Here is an 18,240-nt window from a genome sequence, read left to right on the forward strand (position 1 = left end):
ATAACACCCTTATAATGATTTTAATCCAAATGGACATTTTCAACATTTTTGGAAGAGGTAATATTTTCTTAACTTTTTGATTCTGGGACATCCTTCCAATAATTGCTCCTCCCAATGATGGTGGAGAAGACTAACTTCTTATTCAACATTAAAATGAATATTAATGTAATATTTAGGAAACTTGGACAAGTTATTATGCTCCACTAGATTATTGGTTGTGCGTGAAGGTCTCTCAAAACCAAGACTAGACATTTCTGAGCCAAACTTTCCTTATTTGCTGGGTGAACTTGAATTTCTGTACTTGTACAAGGATGCCATAATAAGGATTCATATGAGAAACTACCTCAGTAAGCCAACGACAAAAGAATCATCATCACTTGTATCAATATTATCACTGAAATACATATTCTTCTGTTCTGTGGGCAGAAGATGCTAACAACAAAGGTTTCTCTGCCAGGTTAAGACTGAATCTTTCCTTCCTCAAAACCATTCCTGGATACTCTGTTGGTTAACCAGAAAATGAATGTGAGACTTATACAATAAAAGTTAACTATGCACATTTCAATGGCTTTACTTTATACCATCAATAGCCCAAAAGAAAATGTTTTAAAGGAAAAGGAGATCCCATTCACAAGAGCAGCAATTAAAAAATAAGCAATAACGAGGAAGAAATATTGTGAGAAATGTACAATACATACTTGAAAAGCCGCATTCCTAGATGGGAAAATTCAGTTTTGGAAAGATGTAAATCCTCCCCCAATTAACATGTAAAAGTAACTCAAAGCCTATCACACTTCCAATTTTTTCTTTTTTTGGTTAAAACTTGGCAAATTAATAATAAAGTTAGATTCATACATCACACTACATGCAGAATTAAAAATATGGACCTAAAAACAAACTGTAAAAGTACTAAACTATGCAGGAGAATATTTTGAAATACTGGGGTGGAAAGGATATTCCAGGCATCACCAAAATCCAAGCATCATAGATGAAAAGACCAAAATTCTGACTCCATAAAATTTCAAATGGAACGGTGAAAAGACACAATACACGAACTTTGATAAAAGTGGTGAACAGAAACTAAAATGCAAAAAAAAAAAGGGTTAGTATCTATTATACTCCGTACTCCCATTAAAAAAAAAAAAAAAAAGCAACCGACTAGAAAGAAGGCAATCTACAAAAGAGGAGAAATACAAGTTGCTTATAAACATTGACAAAATATTCAGGAAAATTATAAATTAAAAGGAGATACTTTCCACTCACCAGACTGACCCCCCAAAAATCTTAATTGACTAGACCCCATATAAGGTATTATACAGGTGTGGAGTAATGGGCCCTTTCATATACAATAGGAGTGCTAAATGATACAATCTTTTTGAGATCAAGGTGAAGTACCTATTAATGTACCATCTAGCATACTTCCAGGGGCTTAGCATCTAGAAACATACCAATAAACTGCACGGAGGTAAAAAGATGTTTCTTAGAACATTTTACATAGTCATAAAAACTGAAAACAACTTAAATTACAATCATAAGAGGTTGGCTTGATAAATTGTGAAACATCCAAATAAGGAATACTCTTTAATCACAGAGGGAAAATACAAAGAAGATCTATAGGTACTGGGAAGACGTCCCCTGTGCATTGCTAAGGAAAAAAGCAAGCTGGGAGTGATGTCTAATACAAAAAAACTCTTTTTTGTCATTTGATCTATGATCTGTTCAGGGTCAGAAGCTTTCAACGAAGCACTCTCATCCAACCTGAAATTGTATTTGTTCCCCTTAGCTGAACGCTTAAATTTGGGGCCCCAGGAAGGTTTAACAAGACAGAACAGAAATGAAGAAATGAATCAAACCCATATTACTGATACACGTGTGCTAGCTGTGTGTGTGGGAATGTGCCTGTGTGTATGTGTACTTGACTTGGTAACGAGTTTTGTAAACTTTGAACTCTCTTCAGTATGTTCAACTGTTTATGAAGATCTTCGAAATGTTTAAGAAAATTTGATAACTTAATGTTTATATTTTATTAGAGTTACAAGAAATGTAAGTGCATAGGAAAATCCTGTTTTAGATTTGATGTTAAGTTTGAGGGACTCCTATGCACTGCATTTGTATTGCAGGAATTTGCATTAAGGGAATTTGCTTAATTATGTAACTAGTTTGTGACAAATGTATAAGGATTTCATCTGTTCAGCTTATGACTTAATGGAAACTAAAATGAAGATTAACTAAAAATGATCATCACTTTTACACTGGAATTACTAAATTTATAAATAAAATCCATATGTGCAGTTTAAGGCTTAAGAAGAACTAGGTTTTTTATCGTATAATATCGCTTATATGTGGAATCGAGAAAAATGGTACAGATGAACTTATTTGCAAAGCAGAAATAGAGTCACAGATGTAGAGAACAAACTTATGGTTACCAAGGGGGGAAGGGAGGGTGGGATGAACTGCGAGATTGGGATTGACATATATACACTACTACGTATAAAACAGATAGCTAATGAGAACCTGCCGTGTAGCACAGGGAACTCTACTCAGTGCTCTGTTGTGACCTAAATGGGAAGGAAATCCAAAAAAAGAGGGGATATATGTATACATATGACTGATTCACTTTGCTGTACAGCAGAAACTAACACAACATTGTAAAGCAACTATACTCCAATAAAAATTAATTTTAAAAAAAGAAAAAAAAACTAGGTTTTAGATTTATAACTTTATATATATTCAATATTAATTAAAACACAACGTAGAGTGGTCATTCCATGTATACAACCCTCTTTGGACATGAAAAGCCACCAGGTATCTAGGAGTCACCTCTGAGGGGTGAGGATGAGAGGAGGTAGAGGCGGGAATACTTTCTACTTAGACTCTTCTATTTCTTTGGGGAAAAAAATGCCAAGAAACAAATGGCCTAAAACTCACAGGCCTTGATGTACACATACTGGTGGTGCTTCCAGGACAGCCCAGGAATCAATACAAGGAATAAACCCTTTACAAATTAAAGAGGATGCCACTAAACATGCTGGCAAAAATAAGCAATCAAGTTGAACACTGAAAAAAATAACTCACGTAGTTTAAAAACAAAAAAACTAAAAACAAAACCTCCCTTCTAGAATAACTGGGGACATCGGGGGGTGGGTATGTGTGTTCAGGTTAAGAAAATGCAATGCAAATATCTCAGCAAACCATCAGGACAAACAGGGGAAAGCAGAGAGGTGAAAATTATTTTTGTAAAGCCTACCTGGTGTGAGGACTTCTTTGTTGGTAGATTAAATCTGGAATTTCCATCTGTGTTGGTACCCTACCCCTGAGGTGCCCAAAGCCTGTGCCACTGACGCTCCCAGACCTCAGCCCTTGGGTTAGAGAGCTGCTGGCAGCCCTGATTTCTGACACCTGTTTATAATAATCTTTTTTTTTTAATTTAAAGAATTGGGAGATTGGGATTGACATATATACACTAATAGGTATAAAATGGATAACTAATAAGAACCTGCTGTATAAAAAAATAAATTAAATAAAATTCAAAAAAAAAAGAATCCACATCTGTCATTATATTCTTCTTATTCCTTGTGTAGTTTGTGTTTTCCCTCTTCCCTCTCTTGCTCACACTTAGTAGAGGTGGTCTTTCAAAAAAAACAAACAAACAGTTCTTGGTTTTATTTATTGATTCTACCTTTTTGTTATTATTGTTTTATATTTTATTAATTTCTCATTTATCTGTATTGATTTCTTCCTTCCACCTAGAGTGATTTACTTTGCTGTTATTTTCCTAGCTTTTTTGCTTGAATGATTTATTCACTCTCTTCCAACATTTATTTTCTATTAAATGCATTGAAGACTTAGCCATATATCACGGGTTTTGACATATAGAGTTCTCATGACTAAGTGATCTTTAATTTTACTTTTCATTTCCTCTTGAAACAAGAATTATTTTCACATGTTCTTCCATTTCCAAACATCCAGAATTTGGCAACTATACCTTCCTTGTAATCCTTGTGTTCTATGATTTTACTTTGAGAAATTTGTTGAGTTTTTTTCCCATAGCCCAATAAATAATTGATTATTGAAATTGTTTTAAAGAAATTTGAAATGAATTCTCAATTTGAGGAATGCAGATATCTATATTATTTACAATCAAAGTTGTCATATTTTATGAAAATTCTCTATGAGCCTATCTATTATTTAATTATCTGTTATTTTATGAGAAAGGTATGCAAAATCTACTCTGATTTTTGTCAGTTCTCTATGCATTGACAGCTTTTACCTTACATATTCAGATGCCATGTTAAATGATGCATAATGGTTCATAACTGTTATAATTTCCTGATAGATTACATGATACATCTTTCTATAATTTTTTAAAACCTTCTTTTTCCTTTTAGTGGCCTCATATTTTACCTAATTCACCTCTTCTAGAAAGTCCTTAAAACTTCTTGACCTATTAAATATTTCCATGCTTTTCACTGCTGTAATAAAACAGATATAGACTTTCTTTTTGTATTTCTTCTGTCACTCATTCAGGTTTTGGGAGGGAAAGGAAGTAAACAAGAGGGGTCTCAGTCCAACAACCGAAACTAAAATTATTGAAATGTACTTTTAAACTTAACATCTCAACTGAATCATTTTATTAGTAATACAGTTACACAAATATCTTTATTTATCAAGAGATTTTTAAAGTAATTTTAGGTATGCCAATGATGTTTAAATGTTCTATGTTTTGCAATCTTCAGAAACTAACTTTTTCCAAAAGCAAAACAAATTAAGCTTTCTATCAAGGCCTTAACATTTCTAGAAAATTAATTGTGCTCACCCAGAAAATAAGAAGCTCCCTGGAGGACACTGTGGCCAGGTCCAGGGTATCCTGAAGACAGTAACCCCTACACCCCCAAGGCACAGTCTGGGGCTGGATTTCCTTCCCCAGAATATGCTGAAAGCTCTACTACCTGCTATAGCCTGTATCCTCCATGTTACACCTGAGGAAAGATGCTTTGCTTTCTCTCTGCTCTCTCTCACCTGGGGACTCTAATTATTAAAACTAGGCTATGTTTAAAGGTCCCAAAACAAAGGGGAAAGGACCTGAGGAAGCTGATAATTAGTGATGGTCCCACTTCTGCCTCCACCTAAACTACTTCACACAGTTGACCAGGAAGCTTGTTCAGGGACTGAGACTCTACAGTCTTCCTTTGTCATGTGTTAACAATCACGTCTGTAACGTGCTCATTGTATTTTTTAAATGCTTTCATACACATTAATTTTTCTGCATAATTCTCAAAACATCCACATGAGGCAAGCAGAGCACACATTATCATCCTTGTGTCACCCGTCAGGAAAGTCTGAAACCAGCTTATCCAAGTTGATTGACATGGCTGGTTCCAGTGGATAAAAATTACTTTTTATGCAGCTGCTGCAACACGTGGGAACAGGGTCAGAGTCTTCCACACATTAAATCAATATTTATATATTAGAAGAGCCTCCTCCCCGTAATACATTTCGACTCTCCAAGATATTAAATCACAATCACTTTGGCCTAAACTGTTTGCCAAGATGGACCATCTTTTGAGCATTCTGACTCTTGTCCACTAGAGGGAACCAGTTAGCCACATCCCATCTCCCAAGGTCCAGGGTCTTTATTTGGACCTTGAAGAATGAAAGAACTGCCTTTTGGATTCCATAATCCACACATGAATTCAAATATCCTAGATCCCCACTCTAATATCCTTTACAGTATAAGTATATCTCATCACAATGAAAGTCAAATTTATAATTTACATTAAAACGTTCTCTTACCCTTTCCATGTCAAGAAATTCATCATCTAGTTTCGTTCCTTCAACGCCACTTATTTTTTCACTAAACAGCTGTAGAAATAAACACAAGTAATTGTACTGTACAATCATTTGTTATCACAGTATTTTACCCAAATTATTACAAACAAAAACAAAAAAACTCAGGTTCAGCTTGTTGGATTTTTTTCAATTAAGTCCTTTAAGAAAATTGTTGGAAGGAGTAACCATAGCTAAGAACATGGGAAGATACACATTCCTCACTCATTCAACAGATATTTATTATGCACCTACTATATGTAAAACACATGGTAGTTGCTCTAGTAGAAACATAAATAAGATTAATCCTGGTCATCCAGGAGCCCACAGCTCAGCAAAAGAGTTCATATACCAACAGTCAACTAAAATACAAGGAGAGGGCTTCCCTGGTGGCACAGTGGTTAAGAATCCACCTGCCAATGTAGGGGACATGGGTTCGAGCCCTGGTCCGGGAAGATCCCACATGCTGTGGAGCAGCTAAGCCCGTGCGCCACAGCTACTGAGCCTGCGCTCTAGAGCCCACAAGCCACAACTACTGAGCCCGCAGGTCACAACTACTGAGCCCACACACCACAGCTACTGAAGCCCACACGCCTAGAACCCAGGCTCTGCAACAATAGAAGCCACCACAATGAGAAGCCCACACACCGCAACGAAGAGTAGCCCCCACTCGCTGCAACTAGAGAAAAGCCCGCGCGCAGCAACAAAGACCCAACGCAGCCAAAAATAAATAAATAAATTTATAAAATACAAGGGAGAAACAATAAGAATACAAAATAATAGTACAGAACACAAATTGTTGTAAACATCTTAAGTGATAAGCATTTCAGTGATTCATAGAAAGGATTCTGTGAACCTACAGTGTAAAGGGTAAGGGTGGGGATCATCCAGGACTTGTTTCCTAGAAGGCTTGGCATCTGAACTGGCTTTTTAAGGACAGGGGACATTTCAACAGGCAGGACTGAAGGAAGGCCTCTGGTGTGAGGCAGCATGAAACAAGACCCAGAGGCAGCAATTTGTAGGGCAGTTTCTCAACCTTGGCACTCTGATATTTAGATCGGATAATTCTTTGCTGAGGAGACTGTCCTGTGCATTGTAGGATATTTAAAAGCATCCCTGGCCTCTACCTACTAGAAACCAGCAGCACACACAACCCCACTGTGAAAACCAACAATGTCTCTGGACAGTTGAGAACTACTGGTATAGGACCAAGTGTGCTCAAGAAACAGCAAGAAATTTGGTTTAACGGTAATGAATGGTACTCAAGGGAGAATGAAGGAAAATAAAAGCTGAAAGGTAGGCAGAGGCCAGACCACACAGATTCTCAAATGCCAAGGTAAAGTGTATGATTGAGAAGTCCCTAGAGTTTCTTCATCAAACAATGCAGTTGGAAAACCTTTTAGAAAACCAACTTTGGCTCCAGTATGGGTTGGATTAGAAAACAAGGAGACTGGATGAGCAGTGGAAAATGTTGTCACTTTTTTTAGAAAAGTACACATCTACAGGATTTGTTTACACCTTTAAAATACTTATATGAATATAAAACTCAGTAGTAAAGGGAGGTGGGTACCACCAATTAATGGTAAAAAAAAAATTGTAGGTTGTTTTAAATGTTAAGTGTGGTTTTCTGCTACTACTTACACTACTTACCAAAAAAAGGCTACAACTCCCCATCTTCCCTGTTTCTATGTCTTTGCCATCCCTCCTAGACAGAGCTGGAGTCTATTTCCACCCTAATGAATCGAGCTGGGCACGTGACTTGTTTTGACCCATAAAAACAAGCCTAGGCTCGACAAGATCTTGAGTGCTTTCACTCGTTCTCTTGAAACCCTGCTGCCACCATGCGAACAAGCCTGAGATAATTTGCTAGGTGGTGAGAGACAAGTGGCCCCAACACCTTCCGTCAGGACAACCAGTTAATTCCCCAAACCAGAGCTCTTTAGTTTGACCTGCAGCTGACTGCAGACACTGTGAAAGCCCAGCCGATACCAGCTTAATCTGCTGACCCATGGAAGTATGGGTCATTTACATGCTCATTGTTCTAGACCACTAAATGTTGGAGCACTTTGTTACTCAACAGAAGCTGACAGATACACTAAGACAATAGTTTTTGTTCTCAGGCTCAGTATTGAAGTCAGAGAGGATTATTCTAATGCCTTGATACCAGGGGTAACCTTCAACAAGAACAATTGAGAATCCCATTGCCATACACCAAGCAGTGTTTGAAACAGATATCCATCAATTAAGTCCCCCAAATCTCTTTTCGTTCAGTAGTGAAATCATTTAAAATATTGGTTCTTAACTTTGGAGGTAATTTTCTGAAAATTACACAACCACACCCCAGGAAAAACCCTCCACATTCTGTTGCATGGTAAATTGCAAAAATGGCCGTAATGCTTTGCAGTTCCTCCCATCAAGATATGGATTTCATTTATCCACCCATAACTTGCTTTGGTCAATTGAACAGAATGTAAACAACCCTGTGTGAGTATTGACTTTGGACCTTATAGATACATTATAGCTATAAAGAGACTTGGTAGATACTTCTGCTCACTCTCTGAGGTCCACTGTGACCATCTCTATGTGAATAAGCCTTAGCTTGCCTGCTAGAGAATAAAGACCACTTGGAACAGAGATAGCCATCCCAGCTGAGCCATCCCAGAGCACCAAAACCACAGCTCACCTGACCACTGACCACCAAGAGGTCAGTGAGCCTGAGCCCAGCTAAGATCAGCCAGACCAACAGACCCACCCAGTAAATCCCAGCTCAAATTCCTGACCTACAGAGTTATGAACTAAATAATGGGTTTTGTTTTAAGTCAGTATGTTTGGGGGTGGTTTGTTACACAGCAAAACTGACTGATACAATTACCTGCAATTTCAGAGGGCTACTGGAAACACAGAAGCCCATGCATATATCCTTGTTTTAAAATATCCCTTTGAAAATCCTTCTAGTATTGAGAGTTAGACCTGAAACCTACTCAGCCTGAATCAGTTCTCACTGGTTCAGGTTATACTTGTTCTATTTTTAGAAATCAGAGTGTCCAATAGAAGGAGTGTTCCCACTTTTAAGAACAGAAACTAATGAGATTAATATTTGTTTCTTATTTGGAAGGAGACACCAATATGGGATTTTTTTCAACAGAAGTCATGGTTAAGAGTCATGATCATTCCTCTGTTTTTCCTGAATTCCCCAGTGATGTTCAGCTGTTTTGAAAAGTAAGTATAAATAGACGCATGGTATTAGCTCTTTAGACCACTTGACGATATTTAATTCTTCATCATTCAAGAAATATTGTTGAGCATCTACTATGTGATAGGGAGACATAAAGATGAGAAAGACAGGGGCGATCACTACAGGGCTCCTGACCTCATTCCAGAGTTACAGAAACTGCAGCCCTATTTCTTTTAAGTGTTGGAAGCTATATATAAATACTGAAGCTTCTACTTCTGGTCAAAATGACTAGATAAACTCAAGTATGATACATGGCCTATGCTCCCAATACATAGCAATGAAAGATTAAGTATCAAAAGAGAAAACCAAAAAGATAAGCAATGCTTAAAAAGAGAATAAAGTTTTTGTGCTGACAAGAAAAGGAACAGAAACATAATATGGTGAGCAGGGTTGAAGCCTCAGTCTTGCTGAGCTTCTTGTCTGCCACAGGCTCTGGCAGCCAGCAGTCTGGTTCCTTTTGGGTAAAAAGGGATCTAAAGTGTTCCATGAGACAAGAATCTGGAATCAAGCTCTGCTCAAAGCCAGGGGATGGGAAGGAAAAGGAGGCTGGAAAAAATATCCAGATGCAAACCACTGTCCGAGGCTAGTACGTTTGGGAATCTGCAGGCTCATGGAGACTGGAGAGCAAAGAACCAATCAAGTTACCACCTCCACCCCCCCCACCAGCTCTGTGGCTAGATTGAGATATCCCCAATATCACCATAGAACAGAAACCATAATTCAGCATCTGGGCCTTAGGAAGCGAGGTGGAAGAAATTACAACCCTTAGATAGAAGGGTGCACAGAGGGATTACAAGTGACAAAAAGACCCCCTCCCCAATTAAAAGTAAGCCTCTAAATCTAAATTCTAAGACACATGAATCAATATAACACCAAGTAAGAGAGCCAACAAAATCACAGATCACAACATGAATTTACTCCTGGTGAAAATAGTTTTATGAAACAATCTGACAAAGACTTTATATGTTTAGACATTACCAATAGGATAAATGAAGGAATAACTTCTATTAATAAAGAGCAAGTAATTACACAAAAGGAGGGGATTCTTAAATAGCTCTACAAAATTAGAAATCTTGGAAATAAAAAAATAGATAGTCATGAAAATGAAAAATTCAAGAGATGACATAAACTCCAGACTGGGCATAATCAGAGAGAGAACTGGTGAACTGGAAAATATGACTAAGGAAACTTATCAAAGAACAAAAAATTTTAAAGGACAAAGAAGTCTTACTTTTTAAATATGAAATGTCAATGAATATGGAGCATAAGTGAGAGGCTCCAAGATATACCTGATAGGCATTCCAGAAAAAATGACATCATATGAGAGAATCAATATTTTGATTTAATAGCTCTTTTTTTCCTACAATTAAAGGAAGATATGAGTCTACAGTTTGAAAGTGCACTCAAGTGCTAAGCAAGATAAATATTAACTCATACCTAGACACATCAAGATCTCAAGAATAAAAATTTCTAAAGCTACCACAGGGGGAAAAACAACCAACCAACCAAAGCAACAATAAAAATGACAGATTTCTCTCTGGCAAGAATAGACACCAGGATACAATGGAGGTAAAGCTTCAAAGTGCTGAGAAGAAATAAGTGAAAATCTAGAATTTTATGTCTCCCTAAACTGTTGTTTAATAAAGAGAACAAAATAAAGATATATACAGACTATCACAGTCACTAATAAAAGTAATGCTAAAATACTTCATCAAGGAAATAAAAATTGAACCAAAATGGAAAGTATGGATCACAAGAAACAATGGTGAGAACAGGAATTGAAAAACTCTGGTGGTAAATGTAACTATTGATTAAAAAACAAACAAGGAAAAGGTAAAATTAAATCCTTAAGCAATAATAACATAAGGATTGGGAAGGGTGTTCAGTGGATATTTTGAACAAGCTAAGGTTTGTCTGTATTCAGGAGGAGGTGGGAAATGGGCATAACTGTAACATTGTTATAATAATGTATGAGAAGTATCTGCTTTATATAATTAATGGTAACTACTAAAAGCATAAACCAATAATATACATATAATACTATGTAGGTTATAACATAGTATCCATACCAGCACATTTGGAAAATCAGTGTTTTCCAATCCAAAAGAAAACAAAGGCAAAGGATATGGAGGGGAACATAAAAGATGACCAGTGGAAACTACAAAATAAGACAGTAATCAGAAGTCCAAATAAACTAGTAATCATTATCTATGTAAATCAATTCAATTCAACCCATGAAAGGATAATTAATAGAGTAGATTTTTTTAAATCCAGCTATATAAAGTTTTTAAGAGACACACAGAAAGAGTGAAAATAGATACATTATACATACTAGGAAAATACTAATCAAACTAAACCTGGTCAACAATAATATCAAACAAAAAAGACTATAAGGCAAAGCATTAATAAGGATAGAGACTTAACCTAATAATAAAAGGAGCAATCCACCAAAATTCTGTTATAATATAATCCACCTAACAGCATAACTTCAGAAAAAAAAAAAAAAGTAAAACAAAAACTGAAAGAAATAACTGAAACTAACAAATCCACAATCATTATGGGGATTTTAACACAACTCTATCAGAAAACTGACAGATTAAAAAAAAAAACTTGGAAGGGATATAGATGGTTTGAATGATCAAATTAATAACCCTAATCAAATATGCACGAATACATATATCCCTCCGGTCAATAAACAGACAATGTATAGTCTCTGCAAGTATAGATAGAACATTAGAAACACTGACCATTTACTAGATCACAAATCAGTCAGTACCACAAAGAACATATTTTTAACCATAATGCAATTAAATTAGAAATCTACAATATAAATAACTATGTAGGTATAAAATTTTAGAATTCAGTCCTAAATTACGATGAGTTTAAAAGGAAACCCTAAGAGGAATTAGCAAAATAATAATAATAACAATAAAAATACTATATGTCAAAACCTGTGAGATGCAGCAAAAGCAGTGTTTAGAAAGCACTGTATTACTGTATTTTTTTTAATTCATTTTTTAAAAAATCCACCTCAGTGTTTCAAACTGACACATATCAGTCAATCTAATTCAACAAATATCTGAAAGTCTACCAACTAGGTCAATATGCTAGAGATACAAAGATCAATCAATGTACATTCCAGCCACTTACAGGCTCATTGAGAAGCAAAAGTAAATGGCCACAACACAATGAGATGCACATAATAGAGATGCAGAATTTGCTGTTCAAACCCAGATGGAAGAAAGCAAATTAAATGGATGAAAAGATGCCAAGAAATTTCCAGAAATGAGCCTAGAAGAATATATGGAGTGCACCAAGGAGACTAGAGAAGAAGTGGCATTTCTGGCAGAGAGAATAGCATAGGCAAAGGCATACCTTATTAAAAAAAAAAAAAAATATATATATATATATATATATATATATATATATATATATATATATGGGCTTCTCTGGTGGCGTAGTCGTTAAGAATCTGCCTGCCAATGCAGGGGACACGGGTTTGAGCCCTAGTCTGGGAAGATCCACATGCCGCGGAGCAACTAAGCCCATGCGCCACACTACTGAGCCGGCGCTATAGAGCCCGTGAGCCACAAGTACTGAACCCATGTGCCACAACTACTGAAGCCCGCATGCCTAGAGCCCGGGCTCTGCAACAAGAAGACACTGCAGTGAGAAGCCTGCACACCACAAGGAAGAGTAGCCCCCACTCGCTGCAACTAGAGAAAGCCCACGCACAGCAACGAAGACCCAAAGCAGCCAAAAATTAATTAATTAATTTATATATATATATATATATATATATATATATATATATATATATGAAGGCACTTAGGAAACAGCATAACAATACAATAAAGATAATGAACATGGAAATCTGACCCCAAATGAAAATGAACATACAATCATATAGGCAGAGGTCAGATTATGAGGCTGAATTTAATCCTGTGGGCAATGGATTTTTAAGCAGGTGAGTGATATGACTGGGTCTGCATTTCAGGAATATTACTTGAATGGTCCATGGGAGAATGCACTGCAGGGGAACCAGAAGGTGGACAAGGAGATCCACTGGGAGATAAGAAGGGACACACACAAGATGAAGAGGTCGACTGGGGAACAGTGTCTAAATTTCACTCTAAAACTCTCCTATCTTCTTCAACTTTAAACAGAAGTTGCCCTCACCTATTCAGCTTCTCCATGCCCAAACATTGCTTCTGACCTGGGCTTACTAGATGGAAGTTGCGAATCTAAAATACACATAGCTAAGGGAATGTGTCTCGTGTGGTCTTCCCCTGGTGAGAAAGAGGATTATGCTGCAAATTAGACCTATCCCAGGATTGCGTGTTGCTATAATCAGAGATAAATCTTCATTCACCATCTACTTCTTGGTAGGCTCCAATTTTGTCAATAACAGGAAAATAAAAACCATTTTCAAAGACTACAATCAAGCAGTGATGTAAAAGAAATTTATTTGGGGGACATGAAGCTTTTGCATTTGGCTTTTCATCTAGATGTGCTGGGGTTTTAGTGGTAAATGTTAACACAGCCTTGGCCTTATTCTTGTGCAAAAATCTGTTTTCAAAGAAACCTTGGCTTCTCTACCTTCTACCCTTTTATGAAGCAAGAAAGTAAACAGCAAGAAAGCCAGAACCTAGGAGAAAATGTAAAAAAGCAAATTTTATACCTCAGGATTTTAGAACGTGCTCTAGAACAGTATTTTCCAATATGTGTGCCACAAAACACTAGCTGCACAGGATATGAATAAAGGTCAGACAAAAGAACAGCTCCTTCACCATATAAGTTTGGAAACATGGGGATAAACAAAATTAAGCAGATTTCTTAACTAAAACACTTTTCGGAGACTTTAAAATGTAAATGGGCATTGCAGATTTCCAAGGGGGTGCATATAAGATAGAGCATTTCCCACCCTTATGTGGTCATGGGAGATGTCTCATACAAGGAAAAATCTCAGTGGAGATTTTGAGAAGTCCTGAACCAAAAATTTCACCTTCTCTACTAGCTCCTTTTTTTTTTTTTTCTTTCAACCACTTAGTAGCTATGCTCTGCTCTTATCAGCTTAGAAAATATGGCAATACTCAAGTATAAATATAAATAATTAAGGAGACTTGTAAGTTGTTAACATTAGGAGATGAGCACAAGGTATCTGTGAGCTCTCTGTACTAGTTTTGCAACGTTTCTGTAAGTTTAAAATTATTTCAAAATATAAAAATTTTTTAAATCTCTGAAGGCTTCAGAGAGCAACCAAGGCAATCAGGATCTGAGGGGCCAAAATCATGAAGAAGGGAAATGCACCGAGAAGAGCCATGCATTCACAGCTGCTTCTCCCCTTTGGGGAAATTCCTGCCTTGCAACACAGGATGTAAAAAATCTGAACAGAAAGCATTAGCCTAGAACCTGCAGCAGTCTCACTGGGCTGGGGAGAGGAAAATTGAAGTGTGCTGTAACCTAGGAAACCAGGATAGAAGAGGCCAAAATTCCAGGAAAATAAGGAAACATAAAGAAGTAAACCCGACAGGCTCTGTGCAATTTCCTCTCAAGACTTTGGATAATTCTTAAGCTGTATATGCACAGAGCAAGATGCTAAGCTACCAAAGAGGCTGCTAGAAGGCTAAAGATCTAAGCAGAGATTTCTGCATTATCACAGTGATCAAGAGACAAAATTAGAGTTCAGGATGCCCAATAACGAGGAACCTCAGTAAATGGGTTTTTGGTTCAAACCCTGAAGGCCTAAGGCCCAGGACTAACTGCAAGGTAGAAAGAGACATGCCCTCACAAAGCCTGATATGCAAACTTGAATCAGCACAATTCCTGTTTGCATCAAGATTCTTGACCTTAACCCTCATTATGTGCCAGAATAAAATTTCTCTCTGGAGGAAATCTTCACATATAGTATCTGCCATTAAAATAAAAAATCATCTAGCATGCCAGAAGACTGAACCAAACAACTGAAAATTAAGGAAAAAAAAATCCAATAGGCAATCCCAATACTGACATCAAAACTATCTTTAAGATAGCTATGATTAATAAACCCACAGCTAACATCATACTCAGTTGTCAAAAATGGAAAGCTATCCCTCTAAATTAGGAACAAGACAAGGATGCCCACTCTCTCCACTCTTATTCAACATGGTATTGAAGCCCTAACCAGAGCAATTAGGCAAAGAAAAGAAATAAAAGGCATCCATATTGGAAAGGAAGAAGTAAAACTGTCACAATTTGCAGATGGCATAATTTTATATACAGAAAACCCTAAAGATTTCACATAAAAACTATTAGAAATAATAAACAAACACAGTAAAGTTGCAGGGTATATTACCAACTTAAAAAAGACTGTTGCATTTCTATATGCTAACCACAAGCCAACAGAAAAAGAAATTAAGAAAACAATCCCAGGGGACCTTCAAGATGGCGGAGGAGTAAGATATGGAGATCACCTTCCTCCCCACAAACACATCAAAAATACATCTACATGTGGAACAACTCCTACAGAACACCTACTGAACGCTGGCAGAAGACCTCAGACTTCCCAACGCAGAGCACTGCCTAAATGAGCTCCAGAGACGGGCGCAAGCTGTGGCTATCAGCTTGGACCCAAGAGATGGGCATGAAACGCTAACACTGCTGCTGCAGCCACCAAGAATCCTGTGTGCAAGCATGGGTCACTATCCACACTCCCCACCGGAAGCCTGTGCAGCATGCCACTGCCAGGGTCCTGTGATCCAGGGACAACTTCCCCGGGAGAAAACACGGGGTGCCTCAGGCTGTTGCAACGTCCCAGCAGCCTCTACCACAACAGGCTCACCGTGCATTCCAATTATGACTACCGTACCCGTCCCTCCCCACAGCCTGAGTGAGCCAGAGCCCCCTAATCAGCCGCTGCTTTAACCCCCTCCAGTCTGGGCAGGAACAGATGCCTGAGGGAGACCTACACGCAGAGGTGGGGCCAAAACCAAAGCTGAACCCCGGGAGCTGTGTGAACAAAGAAGAGAAAGGGAAATCTCTCCCAGCAACCTCAGGAACAGCGGATTAAATCCCCACAATCAACAGCCTCAGGAGCAGCGGATTAAATCTCCACAATCAACTTGATGTACCCTGCATCTGTGGAATACCTGAATAGACAATGAATAGTCCCAAAATTGAGGCAGTGAACTTTGGGAGCAACTGTAGACTTGGGGTTTGCTGTCTGTGACTGATTTGTTTCTGATATTTATGTTTATCTTAGTTTAGTTTTTACTGCTTGTTATAATTGGTGGATTTGTTTACTGGTGTGGTTGCTCTCTTTTTTATTTATTTATTTTTTTATGTTAATTTTTTTCTTTCTTTTTTTCTCCCTTTTCTTCTGAGCTGTGTGGCTGAAAGGGTCTTGGTGCTCCGGCCTGGTGTCAGGCCTGAGCCTCTGAGGTGGGAGAGCTGAGTTCAGGACACTGGACCACCAGAGACCTCCCAGCCCCACGTAATATCAATAGGCTAGAGCTCTTCCAGATATCTGTCTCAACACTAAGACCCAGCTCCACCCAACGGCCAGCAGGCTCCAGTGCTGGACGCCCCATGCCAAACAACTAGTAAGACAGGAACACAACCTCACCCATTAGCAAAGAGGCTGTCTAAAATCATACTAAGTTCACAGACACCCCAAAACACACCACCGTATGCAGCCCTGCCCACCAGAAAGACAAGATCCAGCCCCACCCACCAGAACACAGGCACTAGTCCCCTCCACCAGGAAGCCAACACAAACCACTGAACCAACCTCACTCACTGGGGACAGACACCAAAAACAATGGGAACTATGAAACTGCAGCCTGCTAAGTGGAGACACCAAACACAGTAACTTAAGCAAAATGAGAAGACAGAGAAATTCACAGCAGATGAAGGAGCAAGGTAAAAAGTCACCAGACTAAACAAATGAGGAAATAGACAGTCTACCTGAAAAAGAACTCAGAGTAATGATAGTAAAGATGATCCAAAATCTTGGAAACAGAATGGAGAAAACAGAAGAAACATTTAACAAGGACCTTATAGAACTACAGAGCAAACAAACAATGATGAACAATCCAATGAATGAAATTAAAAATTCTCTAGAAGGAATCAGTAGCAGAATAACTGAGGCACAAGAACTGGTAAGTGACCTGGAAGATAAAATAGTGGAAATAACTACCACAGAGCAGAGTAAAGAAAAAAGAATGAAAAGAACTGAGGACAGTCTCAGAGACCTATGGGACAACATTAAACACAGCAACATTTGAATTATAGGGGTCCCAGAAGAAGAAGAGAAAAAGAAAGGGTCTGAGAAAATATTTGAAGAGACTACAGTTGAAAAGTTCCCTAAAATGGGAAAGGAAATAGTCAGTCAAGTCCAGGAAGCACAGAGAGACCCGTACAGAATAAATCCAAGGAGAAACATGTCAAGACACATATTAATCAAACTATCAAAAATTAAATACAAAGAAAAAATATTAAAAGCAGCAAGGGAAAAGCAACAAATAACATACAAGGGAATCCTCAAAAGGTTAACGGCTGATTTTTCAGCAGAAACTCTGCAAGCCAGAAGGGAGTGGCAGGACATATTTGAAGTGATGAAAGGGAAAAAGCTACAACCAAGATTACTCTACTGGCACAGATCTCATTCAGATTTGACGGAGAAATTAAAACCTTAACAGACAAGCAAAAGTTAAGAGAATTCAGCACCACCAAACCAGCTTTACAACAAATGCTAAAGGAACTTCTCTAGGCAGGAAACACAAGAGAAGGAAAAGACGTACAGTAACAAACCCAAACAATTAAGAAAATGGGAATAGGAACATACATATCAATAATTACCTTAAATGTAAATGGATTAAATGCTCCAACCAAAAGACACGGGCTTGCTGAATGGATACAAAAATAAGAGTCATATATATGCTGTCTACAAAGACCCACATCAGATCTAGGGCCACATACAGACTGAAAGTGAGGGGAAGGAAACAGGTATTCCATGCAAATGGAAATCAAAAGAAAGCTGGAGTACCAATTCTCATATCAGACAAAACAGAATTTAAAATAAAGGTTATTACAAGAGACAAAGAAGGACACTACATAATGATCAAGGGATCAATCCAAGAAGAAGATATAACAATTGTAAATATTTATGAACCCAACATAGGAGCACCTCAATACATAAG

The 18,240-nt window shown here is 37.7% G+C and overlaps 1 protein-coding gene across 1 annotated transcript in view; it reads right to left on the reverse strand.

Moving 5' to 3' along the window:
* SH3GL3 (SH3 domain containing GRB2 like 3, endophilin A3) overlaps positions 1–18,240 on the reverse strand; it is a gene marked incomplete at its 5' end in the record, with an annotated part of 143,852 nt that overhangs the window by 49,658 nt on the left and 75,954 nt on the right. The window contains one exon of the mRNA XM_082617474.1: positions 5,794–5,862. Coding sequence (XP_082473600.1) covers positions 5,794–5,862 — 69 coding nt within the window. The remainder of the gene's footprint in view (positions 1–5,793; positions 5,863–18,240) is intronic.

Source organism: Mesoplodon mirus (genome assembly GCF_964341445.2).
Source record: "Mesoplodon mirus genome assembly, chromosome: 4".
Taxonomy (NCBI): domain Eukaryota; kingdom Metazoa; phylum Chordata; class Mammalia; order Artiodactyla; family Ziphiidae; genus Mesoplodon; species Mesoplodon mirus.